Genomic DNA, 26442 nt, shown 5'->3' with positions numbered 1-26442 from the left:
CCTTAGCTTGCAATCCTGGATGCATTCCGTGAATGAAGTACCGCCTGCTTCACGGAACACTCATTTTCTGATCACTTAATTCCGAATTCACTGATTCTGGTCGATTCCAGATATAGTTCGGAGAAGTTATTGGTCAGAAACCTGAAGATGTTTCAGATCTTCCACTCGAAGTGTCAAACTCTAGCACACTGAAATCTAATGTACGCGTCTTTTGAGTCCCATAGATATGCCCTTTTGATACCATATATAGCGCAGTGTAGCAAAGCAGTACCTTCGAGATTCGCGCGTTCACTTCGCACTATCATCAGAGCTAATGTAACTTGCATTCCATACCTTCCAGTGCCACTCCCTATACTTCTTGCTGGTGAATGGGGAGCAGTGATTCGGGATATTCGTGGAACCTCCTCATTCCCCTCAAGAAGAACTTCGCCTTAAAATTAGTGGAAAGTCGGTGGTGACCTTTTCTGATCCGTTCTTCCTTTGAATGCAGCGCCGCTAATCTCACAAGCATATTTATACTGGTCGCATAAGGGAAATTTTTTTACACCTTCACACTCTCATCACAGAAGTTGATGAGGCTACCTTGAGACTGCCTCTTAGTACGCCTTTCCTTAGTACAGTGGCTCACTGCTGTTCGTCTAACTGCTCTCTTTTGGTCTTCCTTGCACTCTTATGAACGGAGTTCCAACCAATGTAGCCCTCTGGATTATTGCAGCACTCAAGCCTGACCACCTCGGCAAGGTGACTGTTCTTTATCTTGATACGAGGAACTTGATTTCTGGGTACGTGAGGTTTTCAATGGCCGATCGTGTAGTGCGCGTTCTGCGCAAGTCTGTGAAGTCCACTGGAAGCAACAGCAGATAAGTGTGTATTCAGAGTTCCAACAGGTAAATCAGATGTGACAGGCAGTGAATGATTTGCACCACCGGTAACTAATGGTAATTTGGTCTAGTTGGGTTGGGACCAGTTGGTTGGTGGGCATCGCGTGATCAAACGATATCCCCTCTATCGGAAATTGGTACTTCAAATGAACTGGCACACCAGCAGCAGGTGCTGTCCGTTGTCCGTGCCTCGTATCAAACCCAAGAGGACCACCCAATTCAGTCTCTGGAACCTACTTAAATGCGCGTTCATGAAATCAATTGAGCTCTTAGTCTGTTGTGGAAGAACACCTAGAACATCATAGCTACTGTAACTAAAGAGGGAACTGTACAAAAAACTGCGCGGACAACTGATGCTTTACGGTTAGCCAGGCCGGAAAAGTTTTCATTTGAGTTACCTTATCTTGAGACTTTTTCGGAGATCCTGTCTCTAGCCTCTGACTCAATATCCCGGTCTGCTGGGTTTCAAGGGGCTGACCCGATAACGTAAGGACCAAGGCATAGAATTCTTGCTCTTGATGCTGCTGATAACATTTACGTTTTGGATCCACATTGGCTTTTTGTAGGTTTTGCTTGTATGGGATAATTCGCAGGCCGTCACGCTAACTTTTGGGGGATCGGACTATGCGAGCTTTAGGCTGACTGACCTATTCTAACTCATCCTTCGGAAAAGGCGGCGTCTCATCCAGGTAACTGCTATGGTTAGGCCATGTATTGCGCATGCCGAAGAGAGTGCCTAATTCAGAGTGACAGAAGCAAAGAGATGGCCAACCTTTGACCTGGCGGAGAGTGTGAAGGAGACCACACAAAGTATAGGTGTTGTCGGTGCGCCTCGCCTTCCAGGATGGAGACCACGTAATCCCCGCTGCGCCTGATTGGAGACGCTGCAAGATATGGCTGCTAATCTATGTCAGTGGCGCTCGTGTTGTCAGTTTCTATCCAGATCGCTCGAATGAATGTGGGATGCGTAGGCTTGTGGTTGAAACTCTCTCACGGGTCTCTGTATTCCCTGTGCAAGAATTCACCAATTCTGTGCATACGTTAGTCAAAATCATGTAATTTACTCAGTTTTTGTATGGTAGCAGTTAGCAATTTTGTGGAATGTAGGTAGCTCGGGTGCGCTGTTTGTTCTGTTTGTTGTTGAGACCCACTCAACCCTGCACTGACGATGTCACCTCGATTGGCGATGAAACGTTTGCAATCCAACTGCCAAGTATGGTAGCAGTGTTTGCTAGCACCATAGTTTCTCACTTTCCTTTCAGATGTTCTAGTCCACTACTGAGTGTTTTCGAGATGCAGCTTACTCGTTTGTGCTTAGGACGTTTTATCCCGTGGAAATGCACGCCAGGTGCTACTTGGGGTGGGAAACAACGCAAAATCCCCCGACTCACTCACGCACGCAAATCTGCCTTCCTTGGTCACATGTTGCTTTCGGAACAGAATCATCGTTTTTTGCAAAATCCTTGCATGACTGCCGAGGTAGAAGCTGCCACATTAGAAGACGAACGAGTGAGTTATGGTGAACGGCTGTTGTGTTCTATGTATTTTTACCTTCTTTTCTGGATCCACTTGTAACAGAGGATAAGAGAGAAGTTCTCGAAACTAGACGTTCCACACAGTATCTGTTAACCGCAAATTCGGTTGATCTGTCAAAATTCAGCGCACGGTATTAATGGGCCACCTGACCGGTGTTTGAGCGATGAAGTATCTGTGCTTTCCGAGCCAATGTTATAAGGGCCAACTCCTGTGACCCACTAGGCCACTCCCGTCAGTTTTCTTAAATGACACTGAAATGAGACTCGTTCTGCACCCTTCGATGGTGCTAAGCCAGATGTTTGCGCGAATTATTACTAGCCCGTTCGGCAAACCAAAATCACCGAGCATTAGAACAAACAGTGCTTCACCTCGTGTGCGCACGTCTGTTTACTGTCTCACCAGCGAACTCCCAGAATCGTCCCCTTAGTCAAAGACGTTCAGTTTTTGGAGATCTCCTTTCCTGTCCGTCAGCTGCACACTCATTTGACCTGCCTGCGGTTTTTACGGAATCCGGCGTGGTTGTGTCCATAACTCATCTGTCAGCTGTCCTCCAGGCGGTCAATCAGCTTACTTTTTGGGCATTAGGTGACTAAAACAATGTCTCTCTTTCGATCACCTTGTCATCGTCAGTAGCTCAAAACACTGAAAAAATTGTTTTGCCACCGCAAGACCATAATTTTCAATTGTAAAAAGAAGAAAAGCGAAAAAGAACTTCAATCAATTGGAAAATGTTTGGGACCGATTGGGCAGTGATCGTTTCAGAGAGGTTTGATAAACAATCGGTGGATGTATTGCTGGGCAACGTTTGGCTTTTGACACCAAAGCTTCTTAAGGTGAAGTGAGTAAGTAAGTAGGTTGATTGGGTTTTGAGGCAGTCAGGGAACCAATCGGTGAGATTTCTTGCGACTAACCGACTTGGTCAGTTCTGGGTGTTCTGTCTGATGTTCCAGTTTGTTGGTCAGTGGGGATGACTAACATATACGATAGATTGGTTAGGGGGAGGAGCTATCTTCATGTTGAACCCGGATTTTTCGGCCTTGTTTTTTCAGTCTTGGACACCTTTTTGGAATATTCCTCTTGGGATCATTCAAAGATTTCGTTCACCCGTGTTCATTAAAGGATGCCGGGAAAATTGGTTTGGCGATGGGGGGTGGTTAATCGGACATCCTGGTTTGAGATTCACACCACAGCGACTAGTGGCTGAGGCGGTGGAAATCGCCAACATCCCGGCGTAAATAGACTAGATGGGCTAGAACTTGCAAACGTGTGGAGAGCGGTTTTAGATCAGCAGAGATGGCATGAGGCGGTGTGCAGTTATCAGCGAGATCGTCTGGGTCTAAAATTACAAAATCCAAGTAGGGTAAGATCCAGTTATCCACCCCAACTCCATCCCCGAACAAATCGTTTTGGCACCCTACGACAAACACAGGTGAACGAAATCTGTGAACGAATCCAAGAGGAATATTCCATTAAGGTGTCCTAGGTTGAAAAAGCAAGGCCGAAAAATCCGGGTTCAACATGGAGACAACTCCTCCCCCCTAACCGATCTATTGTAAATGTTAGTCATCCCCACTAACCAACAAACAGGAAATTCAGACTGAACTCCCAGCGCTGATCAAGTCGGTTAGTCGCAAGAAATCTCACGGATTGGTTCCCTGACTGTCCTAAAACCCAGTCGACCTGCTTACTTACTTACTTGAACTGACGAAGCCTTGGTGTCAAAAGCGAAACATTGTCCAGCAATAAATTCACCGACTGTTTACCAAATCCCCCTGAAAGAGTAAAAGGACTTGTTTTTTCACGAGAGACTCAACTGAATCTCTCGTTTATGATATTCTACAACTGAAAGTGCTGCACACAGGCGGCTCATGTTTTAGTTGGCACGATATTTCTATTCGATATTCTTGATTGTAACGTGATAACCAAATTGATTTGCAACTGACTGTATTTCTCGACAACAGTCCAATTTGGGTTCAAGTAGATCATAAGGTTGACGGAATCTCGGGGACTGCGCCTACCTGATGAGCCCCAAGAAGGGCGAAACCGGTTGTGTGCTGTCGAAGAGTTTTCAGCAACCTTGTGAGTAGTTTCCTTTATGAAATAGGATTTGTTACTTTCCCCGTACAGACACCCTAATATGCGTATAGCGCCAAAACTCGTTTACACGATCTAGCCAAGAACTGAGACAAGAACGCCAAGGATGTTATTTGACAGTCCTACGCCCCGAACGTTATTGGGAAAGTCATGTGGAAGCCTGTGTTTAGATTTCGTAGTCACATTCACGCCGTTTTATATCATCCCAAACTCACCATGGAAAACAACACCTTTCGATAGTCTATGATCTGGTGAGTTCATGGGCCCTGGAGTTGCATCCACGTTTTTCTACCACATTTGTTCTACCCTGTTGAAACACAGTAAGGGAACGGAATTCGCTCAGGCCGGCACCTGAGAAGAGGCTATTGGCTACGAGGGCATTACTCTCAGATGAGCCGTAAAACACACGGAACCTCTTCGAGGATTTTTTTAGCTCTCATTTTACAACAAGTGTGCCGAAAATACGCAATTCACCGCAAGTATCACCCAGTTAACAACGAAAAAACAATTGCCACAGTTTTCCTCGGGTTTATTCAAACGCGCAAGTCTACGCGATAAGTCCAGGTACATGTAGCCTAAACAAGATGACAAAACAAAATGGTTTTGAACTCGAAGCGATGCCCTCCCGATTACCAGACCGTTACTGTACCTTTGTATGTCAAGACAATTTCGAGGCGGGCTCATTGTGGAGTTCAAACAATGGGCCCAGTTATGACACCAGCAGACGTCACGTGTTATTCCACTGCATAGATGTGTTTCTAATCGGCTGTGAAGTGCACGGACGTGATATGAACACTGCCGACGATTCCCAATAAGGGTGAAATGATTCTCGGCCTTTCAGTGTATATCGGCTTCTTCACTTATAGGGTGAAACAGTTATTGAAAGTCCCCAAGTCTTTGCACATTATCATCTGTCGAGTCGGTTTAATGGTATTCGAAAGAAATAACTCACCCTCGATAAATGAGCTGATCACACCGCATAAGTTGCACAGGCTTGTTCACGTGCTGCGTATGCCAGTCGACCGACTTCCTTCAAGGGTTCTTTTCGCACAACCACGTGAGGAGTGGAAAATGAGCCAGAGGCGGCTAAACAGTGACTTGGCAGCGAAGTATAAAGCCATTACCAGCAAACTCAGCTGGGCTGGTCATTGCCGTCTTCCTGGACTCAGAGACAGGCCACATCAATGGTTGGAGACATTGTCAGACATGACCCAGTCGTACCCTCACTGGCGCTGATGCATCCAAGCTATTGCCTCCAATGCATAGCTCCCTTCCCAGTTCTCCCACGTGACAGTCCACTGACAGTGCTGATTTACGCACGAACCTGTCAGCTCGCCTCCAATGCACAGCTACCTAGCCCACCTCCCCGAATCATCGGTGAACAAAACTGTGGCAACTACAACCACTGTACGATAAGCACGCGGTTCTTACAGGTGACAGTGATGATAAATGAATGAACTCAAACATTTAATCATCATTTTATGACTGCTAGGTGGTGGCAAACTTGTCTAGCATGACTGACAGGGTCGCAGTTCATGACAGTCGAATAGCTTTGCATTCGTTCAGCTGTGGCACCCTTTCAGTGCCTAACTGCCATGCCACCCGAAGGTTGCACGAGGGCTGGGATACTGCCAGGTTGCCCAAGGGGAAGTCGAGAGCCAGAGGTCGGGTTCAAACCACGGACCTTCCGGTCAGTAGATTCGCGTTCTAACCACTTGGGCCATCTCGCCCAAGTTGACACGAGGCCTGCCGCAGCATCCCTGTTCGAGGAGGATGCCAGTGATGCCCGGTGCGCACCTGTGCTATTTCACTTGGAGCTGCCATTTTTATCGTTTAATAGAAACGGTTTTCCCCTGTCCTTCACAAGGACAATATGGAAAACTCGGTATTCCCTTCCTTTTTAAAGATTGGCAATCGACCGCTTAGTCGTGCACAAACCACAACGATGATAATTGAATTGCGTTTCGGTTTCCATGTTATCAATCCCTCGCCTGGAATGCGGGATTGTCTGTTATTGGTTTCCATGGTAGCCCTACCTTTCTTTCAGGGTAACATCGTGTAATCGTGGTCTCGCTGCCTTATTAACTCGTTTTACTGAATCTCGAGTTTTAGTGAAGGTCTCCAGTAGATCCTTATAGTTCGGGATGGCCGCTCAACATTTTGGCTTCTCCAAGGCATACCCGCCTCCAGGAGGTTAGAGAATTTATATTCTACCAAGTTGTATAAACTATAAATCTGACTATAAATCTGAACTTGTCTCGCCCAAGTCACTACATTTTATTAGACGGTCATCTACACTGTTGTACTTTTCCGATTTGTTTCGATTCCCGTAGCGTCGTGAACTGGAGCGTGAAGATCAGGTGTTCTACGATCGATATGCCACGCAATTTCACAATCGATTTGTCAGTCGAAGAATTGAGGAGACCTGGAAGCGGGTACTACGCCGTCAACGATTCGACATTTGATAAGAACTGCAACTGTGTGGAAAGTAGTCCGCAAATTTTCGGACTCGCTTTTTTGCCAATTCATTGATTGTATTAGTACGACTGTATTTCTTCTGGCTGAATTTCAAACGAATTGAATTATTTGAGATAATGTCCAGCCGCTAGTTTAGAACCAGACGTTACTCACTGTAAACAAAATTCAGTCCAGCCGCTAGTTTAGAACCAGACGTTATTCACTGTAAAAAAAATTCATTCCGCTGTAACACCCTGTCGGTGCCTAGCTGTCATGACACCCGAAGGAAGCACGAAGGCTTGGATACTGCCAGGGTGCCCAAGCCTAGACAGGGGAAGTCGAGAGGCAGAGGTAGGGTTCGAACCCCGAACCTTTCGGTCAGTAGATGCGCGCTCTAACCACAGTGCGCCTCACTTACCATCCATTTTACAGAATGTCCATAGCTTTGAAATCATTAGATACATGAAATCGCTTCAAATTCCATACCATGTAGGGAGCTTTCATGTGGACGAACGAAACTTGGTCATTCGCTCTACATATGTACCGCACTGATATGGGTGGATAGGCACGCAGACAGTTTAGTTTCAATCGGATATGATGTACGTGTACGGTACAGCTTTATTCATTGTTCGTATGAGGAGAGTAGGAAATTCCGATCGGGGGTTCGTTCTTTAGGTGAAATTGATCTGCGTTGAAAGTACTGGTTTAAATTCTGTTTTTAGTCAGGCGTAGACTGATGAAAAGCATACATTTTAGGAGAGTTTACATTCTAGTCGAAACCGGGTCGGGTAGGCAGGAATCGCTGCTGTACCCCAAAATTCTGCTTCGCAATGGGTTACTACAACTCAGCAGTCATCAACCATGAACTGATAGACTGTTTAGAGTTCGTTTACTTGGAGGTGTTTTGAAATCAATAGATGACTACCAATTGATGAGCATACGGCGTCCACGAACCAATAGTACCCCGCTACATCAAGGACGTATCAAGGTATTTCGGTCGCTCATAAACCGAGTGCCAGCGTAAGAATACTGATTTCAAACGAAACCAGGCACGGCAACCAAAACAGCGTTGTCTACCCGACAAAGTGCATTGAAGCACCACGTCGGACAAACCGGAAGGAAACTATCTACACGGTTCAACGAACATGAGACGGGTTTAAAAATACATTGATCATCTTTTTTGACTTCGCACAAGATGTGGCCGGCATTCGGGTTTTACCGCATGGAGATACCAACGTTCAGCTGTAGCACTCTTTCGGTGCCTAGCTGCCGTGCCACACGAAGGAGGCACAAGGGCTGGGATACTGCCAGTTCGCCCAAGCCTAGACAGGGCAAGTCGAGAGGCAAAGGCCGGATTCGAACCACGGACCTTCCGGTCGGTAAATTCGCGCTTTGGTCCAACTCGCCCAAACCCACAGGTGAGCTTCAGGAAACGATAGTTTACGGTCAACTCAGTCAGTCCACACGTTGAACTGGACTCAATCCAGGTACCCTACGAAGAGGAGGCGATGAACTGGATCAAGTGACGTAAACTCGGCCGAGCATCAAACGGCAACCAACCGTGGGACGAGTCCGGCAAAGGTCATCAGGTACGAATCGGCGGTCAAGTCGAAAGATCGCCTGAAAGTTGGCCAATCAGGACACTGAAGTGATGAACCAGTCAATAAGATGACTCACCGGAGTAACCAGTCGTGGTCGAACATTGCGTCCTTCCGGAATCGCGCACTATTCAACGCACAACCACATACGAACGGTGCCACCGCGCTTCACAACAACGCGTTATTGATGCCACCTCGATCGGTAACGAGACATTCGCAAAAATGAATGGTTCGAACAAAAAGTTCGGACGAATTGCAACCGAGTCTCTCGCCAACATGAACTCAGTTTACAATTGAATGCGTTCTCACTTTGCTTGAGTTCTGTAAATATTGAACTATGTTGTCGTCAACTGGGGGATAGTAAAATTCCACCTACGTAGAGCTCATTTTATGCTCCGGTTGAGAACTCTAGGCAGGAGGTTCCTCGGATCGGGGCTACAGCCCATGAATAAGAGAAGCCGCATCAAGGTGTGGTTTAGTCCCCCCCCCTTTGGTGGATTACTCAGTTAGAGTCGATGATAGGTGGTTTTCTCAATTCCACGAAGTTCCCGCTTCGCTGCCTGAACAGAAGTTCAGAACAGGTAGTGTTAGGTGATCGTGAGTACTTTTAAAGTACTTGACAAAATCGTACCTCAAAAAGTTCACGAAATTTGTGACCCTATAGTTCACTGCTAAAACATACGCGATTTCGTCATTGTTGGTTTTACGAAATTCGAAAAGTACACTGGTTTACACACCAATTTGCTTTCCACGGGAATCTCACCCGGTTCATGTAGAACATAAGTTTTTTTGACGGGAACTCGGGGACTGTGCTGAGCCTGAAGAAGAATGGCGAAACGGGTCGTGAGTTGTCGAAGATCTTTCAGCTACCTATCGAATAGTTTATGAGAACTGGTCTATGTTCGGAAGAAGAACACTGTGACCTCACTCTCAGCGTACAGAAATATCTACTCTGCTTAGTGAAGAAGTGTATCAAAATGCAGCACCAAAACACCTGGCGTGAACCGAGAGGTAAATAACGATTTATCTTCGAGTAATACACTTATTTGCAAGTGAATTTGGTTTTCACGAGAGACTCAACTGAATCCCTCGTTTCTGATATCCTACAACTGAATGTGCTACACACAGGCCGCTTCATGGTTGATTTGCAATTGAGTGTATTTCTCGAAAACAGTGCAATTTGGGTTCAAGTAGATCATAAGTTTGACGGAAACTCGGGGACCGCGCCAACCTGATAAACACCAAGAAGGGCGAAACCGGTCGTGTGCTGTCGAAGAGTTTTCAGCAACCTTGAGGAGTAGTTTCCTCTATGATAACGATTCACCTTGTTTAAATGCGAGTTAATCACACTACTAACCATTTCCTTATTGTCCAATGGTACCAAAATGTTTTCGTGTTGACCCCCAAGGCTTTGCTTTTCAACAAGGACGGGATGGTCAATTTTTAAGCATGGATTGAATTCAGTCGCAAAAAGCAGTGACCTAACACCAAATACTTTACGGAAAATCGCTGTAGAAATGGGATTTTTGTACTATAAAAAGCCCCAAGTGGCAATCCTGAGCTTGTCTGTAGTGGAAAACAAAGGGAGCTAAATACATGCGGGGTCTGATTAAGGTCTAAGTTATGATGGGTGTCACCGGTCCTGAATCACTCAGACTTGTCTGGCAATTGCCTGTTGCGTTGCTTATGTGTCACGTATTTCCGCTAGACTTCTGGTTCCTGTTGAGGGAAACTTTTACATTAGATTCCACTCGTCACACTGAGATAGTTAACGAATACACGTTGAGGGGTTGATAAGGTACGCTCATAGGCATTTAAAACATCGCGACCCGATTCCTTGCTGGAGCTTAACCTACACAAACACGTTCAGATGCAACACCCTTTCGGTGCCTAGCTGCCATGCCACCCGAAGGAAGCACGACCGCTGGCATACTGCCAGGTTGCCCAAGCCTAGACAGACGAAGTCGAGAAGCAGAGGTCAGGTTTGGTTAGCAAACATGCGCCCTAACCACTGAGTCATCTCGTTCTAATGAGTAGTGAGACCTTTGTGCTCTCTAGATATGAGCTCTCTTCGAGGCTACTTCGTCTTGGTGATGGTTTATTTCTTGTGGGCCTTCTCTTCATAGCCATAGCAAAAATAAATTCGCTGAATTACTTGCTAGACTGGTGGAAATGTTTGTCAAACAACGTCTAACGCTCTCCTGACTCTGTACTGAGCGGTGTTACGTTTTATAAGGCTGTGGGCCCTACTGCCTATCCATCATACTCCACACCCTTGATTCACGCTGTGATGCTTAGTAATTCCCACCGCCTCGGCTATCAGCCGCTGTGGTGTGAATCGCAGTCCCCGTCTTAAAACTTCCACAGTCTATAGATCTATTCTATGTCCTGTGTCTAAGGCATGTACCACCATCGCTGAGGCTTTGACCACTTGACCTGACGAAGCTTTTGTGTCAAAAGCGAAACATTGCCCAGCAATAAATCTCCCGACTGTCACCAAACTTTTTCGGAAACGATGACTACCCAATGGGTTCCAAGTATTTTTCATATGTTTTGTTTTCTTTGTTGCCCTTTGCTGCCATATAGGCCAAAAACACAAAAATGAAGTTATTACCAGGAAGTTCCCAGGGTTTATGAAGGATAGATGAAGTCAGCGAAGGGCAAACCCATTTTCAGGGGAATTTCGGTGCTTTAATTTGTAGCCGAATCATCTGTGATCTCCGTGGAAGAAACAATCCTGTGGGGTTTTGGGAAAAAAGTGGCGGCGTCGGTTGTGGGGAAGGTTGAACTTCTGCGAACTTGGATGACACAGAACACCCATAAAGTATCACCTATGATACGGCCCGACACATGGAATGCTAGTGAGTCTAGTAACCGTCTAGCTATAAAAGCCTTTCTGTGCCTGACTGCCGTGCCAACTGAAGGTAGCAAGAGGGCTGAGGTACCGGTTAGACAGAAGAAGTCGAGCTTGGGTCCGAACCGTGGATGTTCCAGTCAATAAGTTCGCACCTGAACCACTGTGTTATCTCGAGCTCAGAAGTTTTCATGTTCTAGGACTGAGATTAGGCACGAAGAGACTGGACCTTACCGTGGTGTGACGGTTTGCGCACCTCAGCGAACAACCGAGCTATAATGGGGAGTGTCCCCGTGACCCTCACAGAGCCTCTCACACCAGGTTGGTCAGTGGTTAGATGTCTGACGAACACAGTCTCCTGGCCCTCCAAGTTGGGGATTGGAACATATGGCGACTTGTTCCGTAGAAATGGTAATGCATTTGCATTTCCCGCCAAACACCGCTGCCTTGCGGTTAGGCTTTTGAGCCAAAGGCTTTGGTTGAGGACCCTGTCTATGTGTGGGCGCTCTGGCAGTATCCCAAACATCGTACAACCATGACATACACGACTAACATATGGCAGTGAAGCATCGGTGTTGAACACTGATGTCATGCTGTCGGTGATGATGATGATGAGTTGTTGAAGAGAAAATTTATCACCGATTCATTCTCACACAGATTTATTCACCAGCTACCCAGCTGTGAAACCCTTCCGGTGCATAGCTGCTATGCCACCCGAAGGAAGCATAAGGGGCGAAATACTGCTAGGTTCCGCAAGCCTGGACAGGAGCAGTCGAGATGCAGAGTCTGGGTTGGAACCACGGACTTTCTGCTCAGTAATTTCCTGCCTGAGCTATGTCGAGCCCAATCAAGATGCTTGGGAACATTTCATGTAATTTCGCACCGAGGGTCGGCTACGCTAACCTTAGGATTTGAGAACGTACACCTTCGTTGTCAAAACCATTTTGAAACCAACTGGGAGGTACTCGTGTATCGCGCACTTCTTGGACGGACCTGCGGAGGATGTCCTGAGTTGATGGAAGCCATAAAGATCATTACTTTGACCCACTAGACCACTGTTGTGCACGGTTCACTACCAGACTCACCTTACTGTACGGGTGAAATCCACAGACTTCGATAAATCTGTTGAGTTGATGCTACCTGAACCCTCATTTCTATTTTTTGGACAAATTATACATTCACATTCCAGGTTGGTCGCGAAGTTGATTTTTTTCCCAATAAACCGATGTTGATGAAGAGCGTTTTTATTGATTTTTTAAAACATTTGCGAGCCGATTTCCGTGAACCAGATAATGTGCTACCCTCAGGTTAATGCATACATATTGTGGAATTTGGCGCTCCTGAGCAGCGACGGGTGAGAATGAAAGAATGATCTGATCAGCGAGTATACACTCATTTGCAAACCAATTTGGTTTTTTTGAGAGACTCACCTGGAACCCAGCTGAATCTCTCGTTTGTGATGTTTCCAGGCAACTGAATGTGCTGCATCAGGCCGCCTCATGTTTCAATCGCTACAATATTCGAGATATCGCGATACATGTATATATTTGTAATGTACTACTCATAAGGTTGCTGACGGATTTTCAGCAACCTTATGAGTAGTACATTACAAATATATATAGTGATCTGATCAGTTTCGTTTCTTCAAGTCCAGTGGGATTGACTGTGGGGTCTTGGTCTCAACGCATGCCAAGCGTCGACTCTACCGAGAACAATGCATGACTTGATAGAAGAACGTGAAAGAGGTCACGAAGAGTTTTGGTGTTGTTCTTGGTGCTTGCCTTCTGGGATGTCGTACGAGTGACCCCCATGGCGGCCGATCGATGTCATTGGCTGTCCGTTTCTTTCCCGGTTGTCCGATTGGGCCTTTGGGATGTAGTTTACTCTAGAATCCTGTGATAGNCCGTGTCTCTCCGCTCCTTTCCCTACTTATTTTCGGTGTTTTAGGCGTATGCGAATCATGGTTGTATGGCTTTCATGAATGGATGTCTTGGGGAAAACGTGGAAGTTGTTTTTTGAGTGCTTTGAAACTTTAAAGTTTTCCCGACGATCTGTTCGTTGTTTCATAGGAATAAACATCTGTTGCTCTTACCATCCCAGTAATTTTGGTTCGAATTTTATCCTGTGGGTGGCACAATGAACCGGCCACTGGCCCGTTTGCGGTCTGGAGCTAACCAGAAAAATCCTGGGTACTATTCAAAACACCTCGTATAGACCCTTCCAGGGATAGAAGACGTGATGTTACAAATGGCACTGAGAAGCTTTGGCTCTCTGGTCAGAGTGGTTTCAAACCACGTGGGAGGGTCAGGTGATTACCGCGTCTTCGGTCGATGGGTATAAATTTAGTTTGGTTTATATTTGTGATGTACTACTCATAAGGTTGCTGAGACTCCATCGACAGCCCACGACCGGTTTCGCCCTTTTTGGGGTGCATCACGTAGACGCAGTCCCTGGGTTTCCGTCAAGCTTATGCTATACTTGAAACCAAATTGCACGAAATTAGCGAATATATACTCATCTGCAAACAAATTTGTCTTCGAGAGACTCACCTGAGGTCACCTGCGGTCACTATCGGAATAGCCACTCTCTCCATAAGAATTCAAGTTAGAAACTAAACTGACCCGTTGACGGCTGTTACACCAGTAAGATTGTATTCATATTTTGGCTAAGCGGGTTCGAGAGTTTGGCCCACACGGAACATACTACTTCTCAGTAAGTAGTAGCTGTCAGTCACCTGATCTCCCTCACATGGCTACACGTACATTTTGCCCAATTTTCTCTATGGACAGCTACATTCTGTTTTCAGGCGGTTGTAAGTCAGTCAATGGCCTGTTCAGACATGATTGGATGTCTGCAGCGTGTGCTGGTGTAGTACAGGTGACATGCTTGCTTTGCATGTCCAGGGTTCGAATCCCGGTCACCGCTGCGGATACGCATAGTTGAGGATAACTAATAGCATAGAAACTCAACTTCAGTGCTTCCCCGCTTGGGTGTGGACCACCAGAATAATAGCACCGGGACATCATGAAAACTATTCACACGAGAATGTTGTGACGGTGGATTTTACTTTCGATGGACCAGTTACACGCACTTCAACCCATGCTCACCTGAAGTTTTTTGCTTCCCATACTGATCAGCTTCCCTCATTTGACGCAAACTGTTTTCTGAAACCTGCCACATCTAAGGGTAGCGCAGGTAAAACACATGGTTCGTTGTTTCCAAGATACATTCTGATGACGAACTAATCGGTTTTTGGTCAAGCTTCTGGTGGGACAAAGATACTACTTTTTGGTTGGTTTGTGATTCAAGTTTGGTGGCTTTTCTCTGAAAAGGGTTGGTATCTGAAGTGTCTGTTAATAAATGAACTTAAAAGATCGTATCTTGAAACATTTCACATTGCTATCCATTCCTCTATTCTTTATTTCTGCTTAATTCCGTCAGGGTAGATTTCTATGACATTTGAAAAGCCTTGTGTGTCCTAATTCTCCCACCACTGCACGGTAGACAAAACTCCGGTTGGTTTTAACTCAACATCTTAGACCTACGGCTTCTAACTGGTTCAGAATTGACAGACCTGTCTTACGGGGACATGCTCCGATCCAAGGAGGTTCATTCTCCAATTCAGACGTAAGTCACAAAATACTAACCAACTGGCCTTTTAGGTAAGATACTGACAGATCGACTAACTGTCTACAACATCAAGTCATCTTTTTAGCGACAACTTCTCCAACCGAGTGAGGCGAATTCCGTTCAAGTTGAGTGATTCAAAGGTATTGTTGCCACTGCCACGTATGAGAAAGCTACAAATTGTGAACACAACTCAATCGTTATTTTTTCCAATAAAGAGTGGCAATTCGAACTAAACAAAGTAGTTAAGCGAAAAAGGGAGCAACTGTCGGCCGGATATCGCGGGCAAACTCTCGGTTGTTTTGGCTCTAGTGGCCATTTTCAACGCGGGAAGCATGTCGCAACTGCGGTAATCTGGGTCGCTCCCAAACATTCTGTAGACGTGTAGCTACCCAGTCACCCACATACTTGACTGTTCAGCTCACAGTCGCTTACTGGATCACGAGACTTGTCTTTTTTCATACTCGCAAAACGCGTCACTCTAAGGTGACTCATCGGACATCGATTGTCTGTACCGTCTAATGAGCGCAGCAACAACTCATGTGCTAACACACCCACGTACACTCAAACGGACCTACATATAGGGAAACCGAACACAGTCAGCACACACAGACTCGCGCGCGCGCAGGGAGCGAGGAGTCAGCCAAACACTTCAAGTCCACGGACAATTATGGAACACGTGTAGCAGTCGCACTGCGGGGAAAACACGTTCCCACCAATTTATTAGTGCACAGGTGATGATGGCCATAATATAAATCAGGTGTATGCACTAATAAAAGTTTTTATTATGATTGACATTGGAGGGTTGCAACACATATAAAAATAAATACAGTGCGAAATGGGAGTGAGTCAAAAAGGGAACTTATCGTATGCGAGAGTTCCTTGGTGAAAGTCCGGACGGTGGAAACGTGTTTTCTCCGCAGTACGACTGTACACGTGTTCCATAATTGTCCATGGACTGTGGAGAGTTTGACTTCCAACTCCCTGCGCGCGCGCGAGTTTGTTGACTGACTGTGTCCGGTTTCCCTGTATGTAGGTCCGTTTGCGTGTACATGGGCGCATCAGCACTGGGTAGTTGCTACGCTCACTAGACGGTGCCGACAATCAATGTCTGATGGGTCACCTTATTGTGACGCGTTTTGCGAGTATGAAAAAAGACAAGTCTCGTGATCCATTGAGCAGCTGTGAGTTGGACAGTCAAGTATGTGGGTGATTGGGTAGCTACAGGCGTAATGAAACTTGTCGATTCAAGATTGGTTATGATGCAACAAGTGATATGGAACGGCCTCTCCAGATTGCTTTGCCAGTTCCAACTTGGTAGGACGTTTCCCATAGTAAGCGTGAACCGGTGATTTGTTCTTTAATCGTCACTGAGAGGGGTGATCCCACACACTGACTCAAAACTGTGACTCGCGTCTTGGTAACGCGAAGAGATCCGTTGTTTTTGGTGGAACTCTCATGCTGTAAGTGAAGCCAGTCTATGCTGAACAGCCGAGAAACACCGTACAGCCCTCTCATCCTCAGTAGTGTGCATCTCTGTCCTTCAATCACGGTGTCCTAATCACGTGGTCAGGCATGTTGACTGACTCCTCGAGTGATGAATTCCGTCAGAGTACGAGTTAATCTCACTGCTGATCAGCCGCCAATGCCCGAACGATTGAGTGTTCAAACTGCTACCAGCGGATTCGCGGATTTGAAGCTCCGTGGAGTTTCGCGAGAGGTGCTGCACTGTTCATAATAAGGGGCAAACTGTCCTACGGTGCATCTTAGCTTCAGTTTCAGGATGAAATCTCTATAATGAAAGCTATGACTCCATGTTTTACTGGCCTGGTGCTTCTTTGGTTTCGCCGTCGATTGAAAATCTGAGCCTCAAAACATTTCCCTGGAGTTTAGTAAAGCCATTGGCGGTAAGATGCTGTCTTCAAAGTTGAAAATGACGTGAGAACCTATTTACTTGAAATGGAGATTTCATTCGTACAGTTTTTGTGAGCTCGTGGGTAAGGCACTGGTTGAATTTCGCTCCTTTGAGATGTTGAATGTTTACCAAGAGGAACATCAATTGTTACCCCACGGCGAACTGATAGCGTGATACCTGTGACGATTATCCTATTACGTTTAAGTTGGAGCTGCTCAAACAGGCCGACACAGTAGTTTGCACCGAAAACAAACTGACCGAATACAGGTGCTTTCCAAGATAGACCTAAAGAACACATATCTTGACAATGTTTCTCCTGCACTGTCCGCCATAAACACTACCTTGTTGAAGAACAGATATCTATCACTTGGAAACCGGTTGTCCCTCGATATTTTTCGGAAAGTATTCATTACAACTAGTTCCCGAGTGAATGGTGTTGCGGCGCACGGAGATGCTGTGGTCCCTCTTGCTGACACAAAAGACGATCATATTCAAGGACTCCTTGATATGTTTCATCAGTTCCACAAAACCGCTCAAATGCTTATTCTATATACATCCAGTTTTCAAGTATTCTGAGCTCTTTTGTTGTCGGAGCACAACCCCACAAAGATCAACCGAAGTGAATCATCAATTGAAGCCCCTGAAGTGTAAGATCAACGAACCAAACCCGATCAGTATTAAGTTGAGACTCCCCCAATCCACCAAAGCAAGACTTTGACAACTTCACTAACCGACAAGAGCCGTTAATTGACATTCAACACTGATCCAGTGTGATAATCTGAAGAAGACTGACTTACTGATTGGTTCCCCGTCTGCCTTATAACCTGGCCAATTTGGTGACCTGCTCACTTGGCCTGATGAAGCTTTTTTGTCGAAAGCGAAACTTAGCCCAAATAAAAACTAATGATTGTTACCGAGCTTTTCTGAAACGAGGAATAGATACTAGTCTAGTCTCGAACGCCTTGATTCACTTCCTTAAGTTCTTTCTCCTAGAGGTCTTCATGAATGGTTGCTGTATGGATAACACTTGTCGGTGTCCACAACTTGTGCTGAGATCCATAAAGAAGGCACGGTTTTTTAATCTAGTAGCCGGGTTTTAGCGTTGCCCCAACACACATGTGTTGTCTTACGATCCTTCACGACGGTTGTTGTACTGGAGCGACAGCATTTCCGCTGGCAGGATTTCCAGAGCCCAACATTATCAGTAAGTCCTGACGGTTTACTGGACTCGTAAAAGACTACACACAAGTATACACTTAAAATCAAGTTCGAAATTCAAACAGATTTTGTGGTATCCAAAAAACGCCTGCTGAAAGGCTTCACGAAATTTATATGATTATGACATCAAGCGCACCATCTTGTGAGACATGATCCATTGTTCCCTACCAACATCAGTCAATTGCTTCGAATGAGTACTAGTCACTGTCTCAGCTGACAATACAAAATGACGGTTTATGAGCTGGTATGCCTGGCATTACAGGTAGCCTCAGTTTGTGGTGATTGATCCTACCCTGAGTATGGATGTGTTAGACTGGTAATTGATCAGGTGGCTGTTGATCTGTTCGCCGAGCTTGGCAATTGATTTGCAAACGTTTCGTCACCATTCGAGGAGACATCTTCAGTGCGCTGTTGGTTGGGTAGTTCCTCTCTTCGTGCCTGCGTTTATATAGTCTACAAAGAGCAGCATTTGCGCTGTAACCTGGATTCTGATTGGCCCGTTCTTGATCTGTATTGCGTCGTGGTCGGCTTCTCTGTTGGTTTGTGGCGTGCCTCCTATTTTAGTAGCCTGCTGTTCTATTGACTCTTGCAGTGGAAAGGATTAGTTCACTGTCAGGACTCAGTTACTGGTAGCCTTAAATTATTTCAGATACACGCTAAAACGCAACGAGTGGTCGTCAGCCACCGATGGAGAGCCGCATTTCAAGACTGCCGTTCGTTGGGGAGAACACTCACCGCAGTAAACCAATACTGTCCTGGCAGTGGATGACATGTGGGTGAAGCGTGGCAAAATGTGAAATGAGCTGTGTAATTGGTCCTCTGTACGACTCCATCGGTTTGGTTGCAAGACCACGTGATGTTGTTGAGATCGCCATCTATGAGTGATACCAAGGCATCCATACCAGCAGGCAACAAGTTCGATGGAGCGTGCAAACCCCTCAGACGCCAAATGGTAAGGAGCACAAAGAAAGACCAAGAGCTCTCGTGCGCAGCAGAATCTCGGGAGATTAAGAAGGCTTTTTCTACCGGAAAGAGCCATGGCCTATAACAACTTATACAATCTACTGTCCTAAGAGATCAGCGGTCAGTGGAACGATTAGTGAAAATGCGGCTCATCAATCCATGTCAACTAGAAAGACGATGAACAGTTCAGCTGGCCTCTTGCAACACAGTTGGTGGAGAAAGTTCACGCGGTCTAATGGAATGTGAATCCTAATCACCCGTCGGAGGAGGAAGGCACCAGAACTGGACGGTCAGTATCCAGGCCTCTTCAAAGAAGGCAAAGAATCCCTGGGGATGCATCTGACTAATCTTATTTGTGCTCTGTGGAACGAAGAGGAAGTGCCTTTAGAATGGGACCAAAAATGGCACGGTGACGCGGCATCAGCCTGTTAGCGGTGGCATCGAAGGTGTACTCTGGCTTCATCCTTTGAAGGTTGACTGAACACACGGAAAGACAGATTTGTGAGAACCAAATTGAGTTCTCTCCTGCAAGAGGATGCATCAATCATATCTCCACCCTTCGACAGATTTTTGAACAGCCACACTTTTTCAGCAACCAAAAATGGTTGTGTTTCTTGATCTGAAAGCTGCTTTTGTCTCTCTGAACCATCGGGTACTACGACAGTGTCTATGGAGCAAAGGTGCCCCATAAATTCTTGGTCTTCCATAAGGCGCTGTACACCTTTGGTGGTCCACGGAAAACACTCGCATTAGTTCAGTGCATCAAGTGGCATCGGGCAGGGTTGTTTTCTTTCACTTTTTCTCTTCAGCTTCGTCACTGATACGATCATGGAAGACTCACAATCAGGGTCTAACACCTGTGGGGTTGAAGTGCTCACGGAAATTGAGTACACAGACGACGGAGCTCTTCTTGGATCTGACCCCATAGTGAGTCAAACAATATTAAATAATTAAAATAACTCTGTCTCACAGTTCGGCATGCGCCTCACGCCTGCAAAGTGTAAAGTGCTGCTCCAAGACTGGATAGGCTCGTACCCTAGCCTCATGATTGCAGGTGATCCGCTTGAGGTAGTAGACCAGTTAGTCTACTTGGGCAGCTGTATCAGTCTCGGTGGTCCAGCGAAAGATCATATTTCAATCCGGATTAGGAAGGCCAGAGAAGCTTCTGTGAACCTGCGTCAACTGTGACGCAGGCATGACATCAGCTTATCCCTCAAGGGTCGGGTTTACAATGCCTCGGTGCTATATGGGTCAGAATCCTGGCCGCTATGCGCCGAAGACGTCAAAAGACTTTCACTGTTCGACCACCTGTGTCTTCGGAGCATTGCAGGAATCTGCTGGGGACACCGGATAAGCAATGCTGAAGTACGCCGAAAGGTATTCGGAAAGAATCAATCACCCTCGACGGACGAACTGATCACAGTGAATGGGTTGCGTTGGCTTGGCTACGTGCTGCGTATGCCACTCAACTGACTTCTTCAAAAGGTAAGTAAGCGACAACCCGTAGACGCGTTAATTAACGCGTTATAACCATAAATGGCTATCATGATGAAAGATAATGTTTTGCCTTGTTTATTAGTAATGTTGTGACGTAATCCACGTTGGTGATGATATGCTTTCCAGTAAGTTATCTCACTGGGGTGTTGGTAATTCAACCCCAGATAACTGAAAACGCCACATTATCTCCTGACTTGTTGCGGATACATAAGGATGTAGATCATTCGCAAAGATGCATGCCCGCGTCAATACTGTACTGTTTCAGAAATATCACTATTACCACACCATTTTGGTTTCTAATTTTTCTCCGAAATTCCAAATGTTTTTTCTTGTTTAATTTACACTACTAGACACACTTTCATCGAAGATATTGGCTGATTAACCATTTCCACTGTTGGACGTGACCAATGTACCTGTCCGCTCAGGTCTGTTAAGCACACTCGATTACACAATCGGTCGTTGCAATTGCCCTTACCTCTGCTGAAGGATACGCAGTGAACGTTGCCACCCTGTTCGGGGAAGACCCGGGCAGCCACCTACTCTGCATCGTTTACGAACTCGTGTACTACATCAAGCAGGTCGAGCGGTTTTCAGGATCGCACTATAACGTGCAAACCTCGTAAGCTAATTTCTCCGGCGACAAGACGTCCATCAGGTGCTAATGCCAACGGAAAAGATTTTGACCTCGTCCTAATGACGAAAAATGACGCAAAGTGCTTGACAAGACAGTGCAAGACGTGTTTCAACGTTGGCAGGCTGGGTAACTCGTTAAGAACAACCCGATTTACTACGAATCACAACCAGGAACTTCTAGGTACCGAAGCATCCAGCTGATTAAACCGGGACCGTCGAGTGAAACCGTGGAAATTGGGGATCGTACGGTCAATACTTTAATGCCGGGGCCGCTGTTTCAACATCCGCTCCTACGTGAGATCCAAGTTCAGCGATATCTCACCAACAGCGAAGTCGGGAACATTGTGGAGCAGCAAATGTTTGGGTGGAACAATCCAAGTAAGTCCTTTTTATGCTGCTAAATGTACGCTTTCCGCAGGTTGCATTCTCAACCTGGAACCAAAATCCAAAGAACAAAGACGAGCCCGCTGTTTGCGGGATGAGAACAACAGAATTTCACATTTTGTACATTCAACCTCGGAAATGCTAGAACTGTTCCGAATAATCCCGATTTCTCGTAAGAACAAAGACGAGCCCGCTGTTTGCGGGATGAGAACAACAGAATTTCACATTTTGTACATTCAACCTCGGAAATGCTTGAACTGTTCCGAATAATCCCAGATTTCTCGTCAATAGATAGTACTTTTTCTACAAACCAGAAAAATTGTTCTTTGTATCGGCTACTTATTGTACAGGGTTGTCGTAAAAGCCTATCTGAAGCCGTTGGTTTTCTGTGGCGGGAGACTGAGAATGTCGTGAGAATCTTTCTGCTGACTTTTGTCGAATTTGTTGACGGTGGTCCCCACCTCAAGTTCATCATGTCTGATGTTGCACTGGCCATCTCTAACGCAATAAGTAGTTTTTTGGTTTGTCAATCGTTTATAATGTAGAGTTTACATTAAATGTAACATTGTTAAGCGTTTCTTGCTGTCCAGTTCCTTCAGACGGTTTTTTACGGTCATGCATTCATTGGACAGTCATTTCGTTCGGCATGCGTAAGACAAAATGTGTGACAGTTAGCATACCGAATTTGCTTCAAGTCCAACTTATTTTACGTCTTCGAAATAAACGTGACGCCAAAGTTGACAACACAATCTGTGACACCTAAAGTTCAACCCAGTTACCATGCATAACCATTCAGTCGTAAGAGAGGTATTTATTGCGGTCCTACAATTCGTATCAGAGATACCAAAAGGAATTCCTTTTCACTGGCATTTTTTAATCGGCCTCTGTACATCCGCGGAACACCTGGTTGTATTTTCATTCCCGTTTCTTCTTCGGCAACCAACATCCATCCCGAAATACAATTAAACATAATCATTATGTGAGGCAATACAGATAATTTAGGTACCAGAGCCCCGTTAGCCCAGTTAAACACTGGTTACGGCGCCGTACCACGTTGAGGGTGGGGTTAATTTTATGCGCCGGACCTAATACTTATTGGGCAGAATAGCTCCTCTCTCTTTGTTCTATATTAGGGGGGTTGTTTCTATGGGGTGCTGCTGGAAGTCAACCGATCCACAAATTGGATCTTGTTCCACTTTGTTGAATTATCATCTACATTTGAATGACACACCCTGTAGTAGGGTGAGGTTCATGTCTGTTTGCTGACCAACTGCATTTCATTGAACGTAAAATCCCTTTTTGCCTTCGCGCTAGTATGAGATTTACACCTGCTTAAACCCATATATTTCGTAACCAACTATCAACGGGTGGATTTCCCTTACGCCCCAGGTGTCTACATTATCTCGGTGGTTTCCATTGATTTCGACCAGCTTTCCTATTGTACCCCTGCGTCATTCGTCACGCTGTCATTAGCCTATCGGCCCGTCCCAGAGGGGTATCCTCGGTGACATGTACATATGATTGATAGGCCAGATTGACGTCAGTGTGCGGAATATAATTGACATACTACTGTCAACAAAGGTAGTAGTATATAAGTATTTATATTCTGTTACACCTTTCGGAGGTTGTGGTATTAGCGTCGGTGTGTTTCCTCTTGTCTCCGATTAGCATACTGAACGCAAAGCGAGGTTAACAGAAAAACTGTTGTTTGGAAGTCTGACGAAAAACCCATCTGGGATGTACCTGACGCTATTCAACCACACACCTTAGTGGAACTTACATAGGATACTCTTCAGAGGTTACAACATATTTGATGAATATCACAGCACACTGAAATGAGCCAGTATTTTATTTCGCTCTTCTTCCGTAAATTGATAATCATGCGCAAGGCAACTGTGTTTGGTGGCCTTGAAATTTTGTTCACTTAAACCAAGTACACGGGCAACATATCACTGGAGCGTGCAACCGGATAAGAATAACTCCTCGTAAAATTTGCAACGATTAAAACCCCGTAGCTTCGTTTTAATTAATTTGGGTTCGCTTTTAGTGATGCCGCTAACTATGAGTAAGCCTTAATTATCTGAGGCAGAACTATGGGGTTTTCGAAGCTGACACTTTTACAGGGGTTAGTCTAACCCCTTTGAATGGTTTGGCGCTATGTTGCAGACACTGATAACTCTGTGTACGTTAGCTTCTTGAGACCTTCCTCCATGCCTTTACAAGTTTGGGATTTTGAGACTAAAAGGAAATAATTACGTTCAAAAACTTCTGTGGCATTCCCTGAGGCAAGATTCATGAACCCCAGGCTAGTTTAGTGCTTCTTTGGGAATCCATAAAAGCTAGAATTGTGGTCCCCAGGTGTCTACATTATCTCGGTGGTTTCCATTGATTTCGACCAGCTTTCCTATTGTACCCCTGCGTCATTCGTCACGCTGTCATTAGCCTATCGGCCCGTCCCAGAGGGGTATCCTCGGTGACATGTACATATGATTGATAGGCCAGATTGACGTCAGTGTGCGGAATATAATTGACATACTACTGTCAACAAAGGTAGTAGTATATAAGTATTTATATTCTGTTACACCTTTCGGAGGTTGTGGTATTAGCGTCGGTGTGTTTCCTCTTGTCTCCGATTAGCATACTGAACGCAAAGCGAGGTTAACAGAAAAACTGTTGTTTGGAAGTCTGACGAAAAACCCATCTGGGATGTACCTGACGCTATTCAACCACACACCTTAGTGGAACTTACATAGGATACTCTTCAGAGGTTACAACATATTTGATGAATATCACAGCACACTGAAATGAGCCAGTATTTTATTTCGCTCTTCTTCCGTAAATTGATAATCATGCGCAAGGCAACTGTGTTTGGTGGCCTTGAAATTTTGTTCACTTAAACCAAGTACACGGGCAACATATCACTGGAGCGTGCAACCGGATAAGAATAACTCCTCGTAAAATTTGCAACGATGAAAACCCCGTAGCTTCGTTTTAATTAATTTGGGTTCGCTTTTAGTGATGCCGCTAACTATGAGTAAGCCTTAATTATCTGAGGCAGAACTATGGGGTTTTCGAAGCTGACACTTTTACAGGGGTTAGTCTAACCCCTTTGAATGGTTTGGCGCTATGTTGCAGACACTGATAACTCTGTGTACGTTAGCTTCTTGAGACCTTCCTCCATGCCTTTACAAGTTTGGGATTTTGAGACTAAAAGGAAATAATTACGTTCAAAAACTTCTGTGGCATTCCCTGAGGCAAGATTCATGAACCCCAGGCTAGTTTAGTGCTTCTTTGGGAATCCATAAAAGCTAGAATTGTGGTTCGTTTATTCGTATGGTGTTGTTCTAGCACCTGACGGAGTGTGCTAGCCCTAAACACGCATCAAATCTTTCCATATCACGTCCACCTCTTCCGCACCTCCTCATCTTGAGGATACAAAACACTGCACGGTTGACAACTCTCAGCTCGGCCGCATGCCCCCTCTCCGCAGACATCTGTACCATATGCTGGACCGCATACTCTACCCTGTGCAACAGGGAGAATATAAAGTAAATGAAACGAATTTTGTTGGACGCCTGTACAGCTAGCTTCAGCTGCCCCTGATTGTAGCACACATCCAAGGCGATCCTTTTAAGGGAAGTATTCTAACAGAAAGTCGCTAGGCGCACGCAACATGACGTTTCCGAGTACATTCGTTCCGCGAAACCTTCACGCTCTTCTTTCTACCCTGACCGCGCCTATCTGACGTCATCTCCTTGTAGAAACATACAACGCAACCAGATATCTTACGCGTTCCAGCTACCTTGGTTGCAAATAACTTACCTAATTCACTTCCTCTATAATCCTATATACGCACGCTAATTGTGTGAACTTCCTACCTGTAGTCTACATCGGAATATCGATTACCGCTTTTGAAATCGGGCAGCGCCGCCTCACTACAGTAGTTAAAATATTCGACCATTGGTGGTGGCCCTCTTTTTTAAGCCGCATCACAACTCACACCATGGTATCCACAAGCAAACATTTTGACACTTCTTACCATTTCGGATTCTCAATGTGGACATGGTTGCCATGTTGCCTCGTTCGAATGAGAGCAGTGAACCACCGAGCGCCCTCGAAAGCTTAAAGGATATACGTGATCCATGGTAGTCTTAATTTCTCAGTGACTACCTCAGATGACCCACTGAAGATGTTCATATGCAAAGCTGCCCGCGAACCCGAGTATGACGTCGCGATGAAGGCGCTCTGACTGCCATACCCAGTCCGGTGGCTTACCAGTATTTCACCATCCCTTAATATTCCTCGACCGAGCGGTGCACGCGCCCACATGACCAAACCAAACCGTCGAATTCCTGTCAGAACTCCACAGCGCTGGCAATCCTATTGTACCCTCTATTCGATCTGCCCATGAACCAACTGATATTTCTTATGACACTCAAGATTTTAGTACATTTTAAGGTGAAACTTTTCTCTTGCACCCCATATAACGTGTGCTGACCATCACAAAATAAGTCAAAATTAGTGAATGTCGACAAGTATCGTAGTATTGGAGTATTGTATTTCACAGTAACTCAGAAGAACATGTAAGTACTGACACTGGCGTATTACGCACACGCGGCCAACTTGGTCCGCATCCGTGGCGGGTCAGCAAAGAACTGAGTGTAACGCCCAAAACGCTTGAAGATTTCTCCCACTCAACCTCCTGGAACTCAAATGCATAATTTCAAATGTGCCGCATAATCCTGCCTGCTATTCGTTGACATTTTATTATTATCGCATCACCCC

General features: G+C 45.5%; 2 protein-coding genes across 2 annotated transcripts; both read left to right on the top strand.

Moving 5' to 3' along the window:
- Window positions 1–1788: 1788 nt before the first annotated feature.
- T265_07249 (hypothetical protein) lies at window positions 1789–7115 on the top strand (the record flags this gene model as incomplete). Its single annotated transcript, XM_009172723.1, has 3 exons — window positions 1789–1856; window positions 2144–2390; window positions 6845–7115. 3 exons carry the CDS (start codon window positions 1789–1791, stop codon window positions 6974–6976), a joined length of 447 nt encoding a protein of 148 aa, XP_009170987.1.
- Window positions 7116–7601: 486 nt separating this feature from the next.
- On the top strand, window positions 7602–20331 carry T265_07248 (hypothetical protein; the record flags this gene model as incomplete). The annotated part of the gene is made up of 3 exons (XM_009172722.1): window positions 7602–7630; window positions 19953–20070; window positions 20116–20331. 3 exons carry the CDS (start codon window positions 7602–7604, stop codon window positions 20329–20331), a joined length of 363 nt encoding a protein of 120 aa, XP_009170986.1.
- Between the last annotated feature and the right edge of the window lie 6111 nt (window positions 20332–26442).

Source organism: Opisthorchis viverrini (assembly GCF_000715545.1).
Source record: "Opisthorchis viverrini unplaced genomic scaffold opera_v5_166, whole genome shotgun sequence".
Classification (NCBI taxonomy): Eukaryota; Metazoa; Platyhelminthes; class Trematoda; order Opisthorchiida; family Opisthorchiidae; genus Opisthorchis; species Opisthorchis viverrini.
The sequence above is the reverse complement of the archived record's forward strand: the minus strand, read 5'-3'. Positions and strand labels throughout refer to the sequence as shown.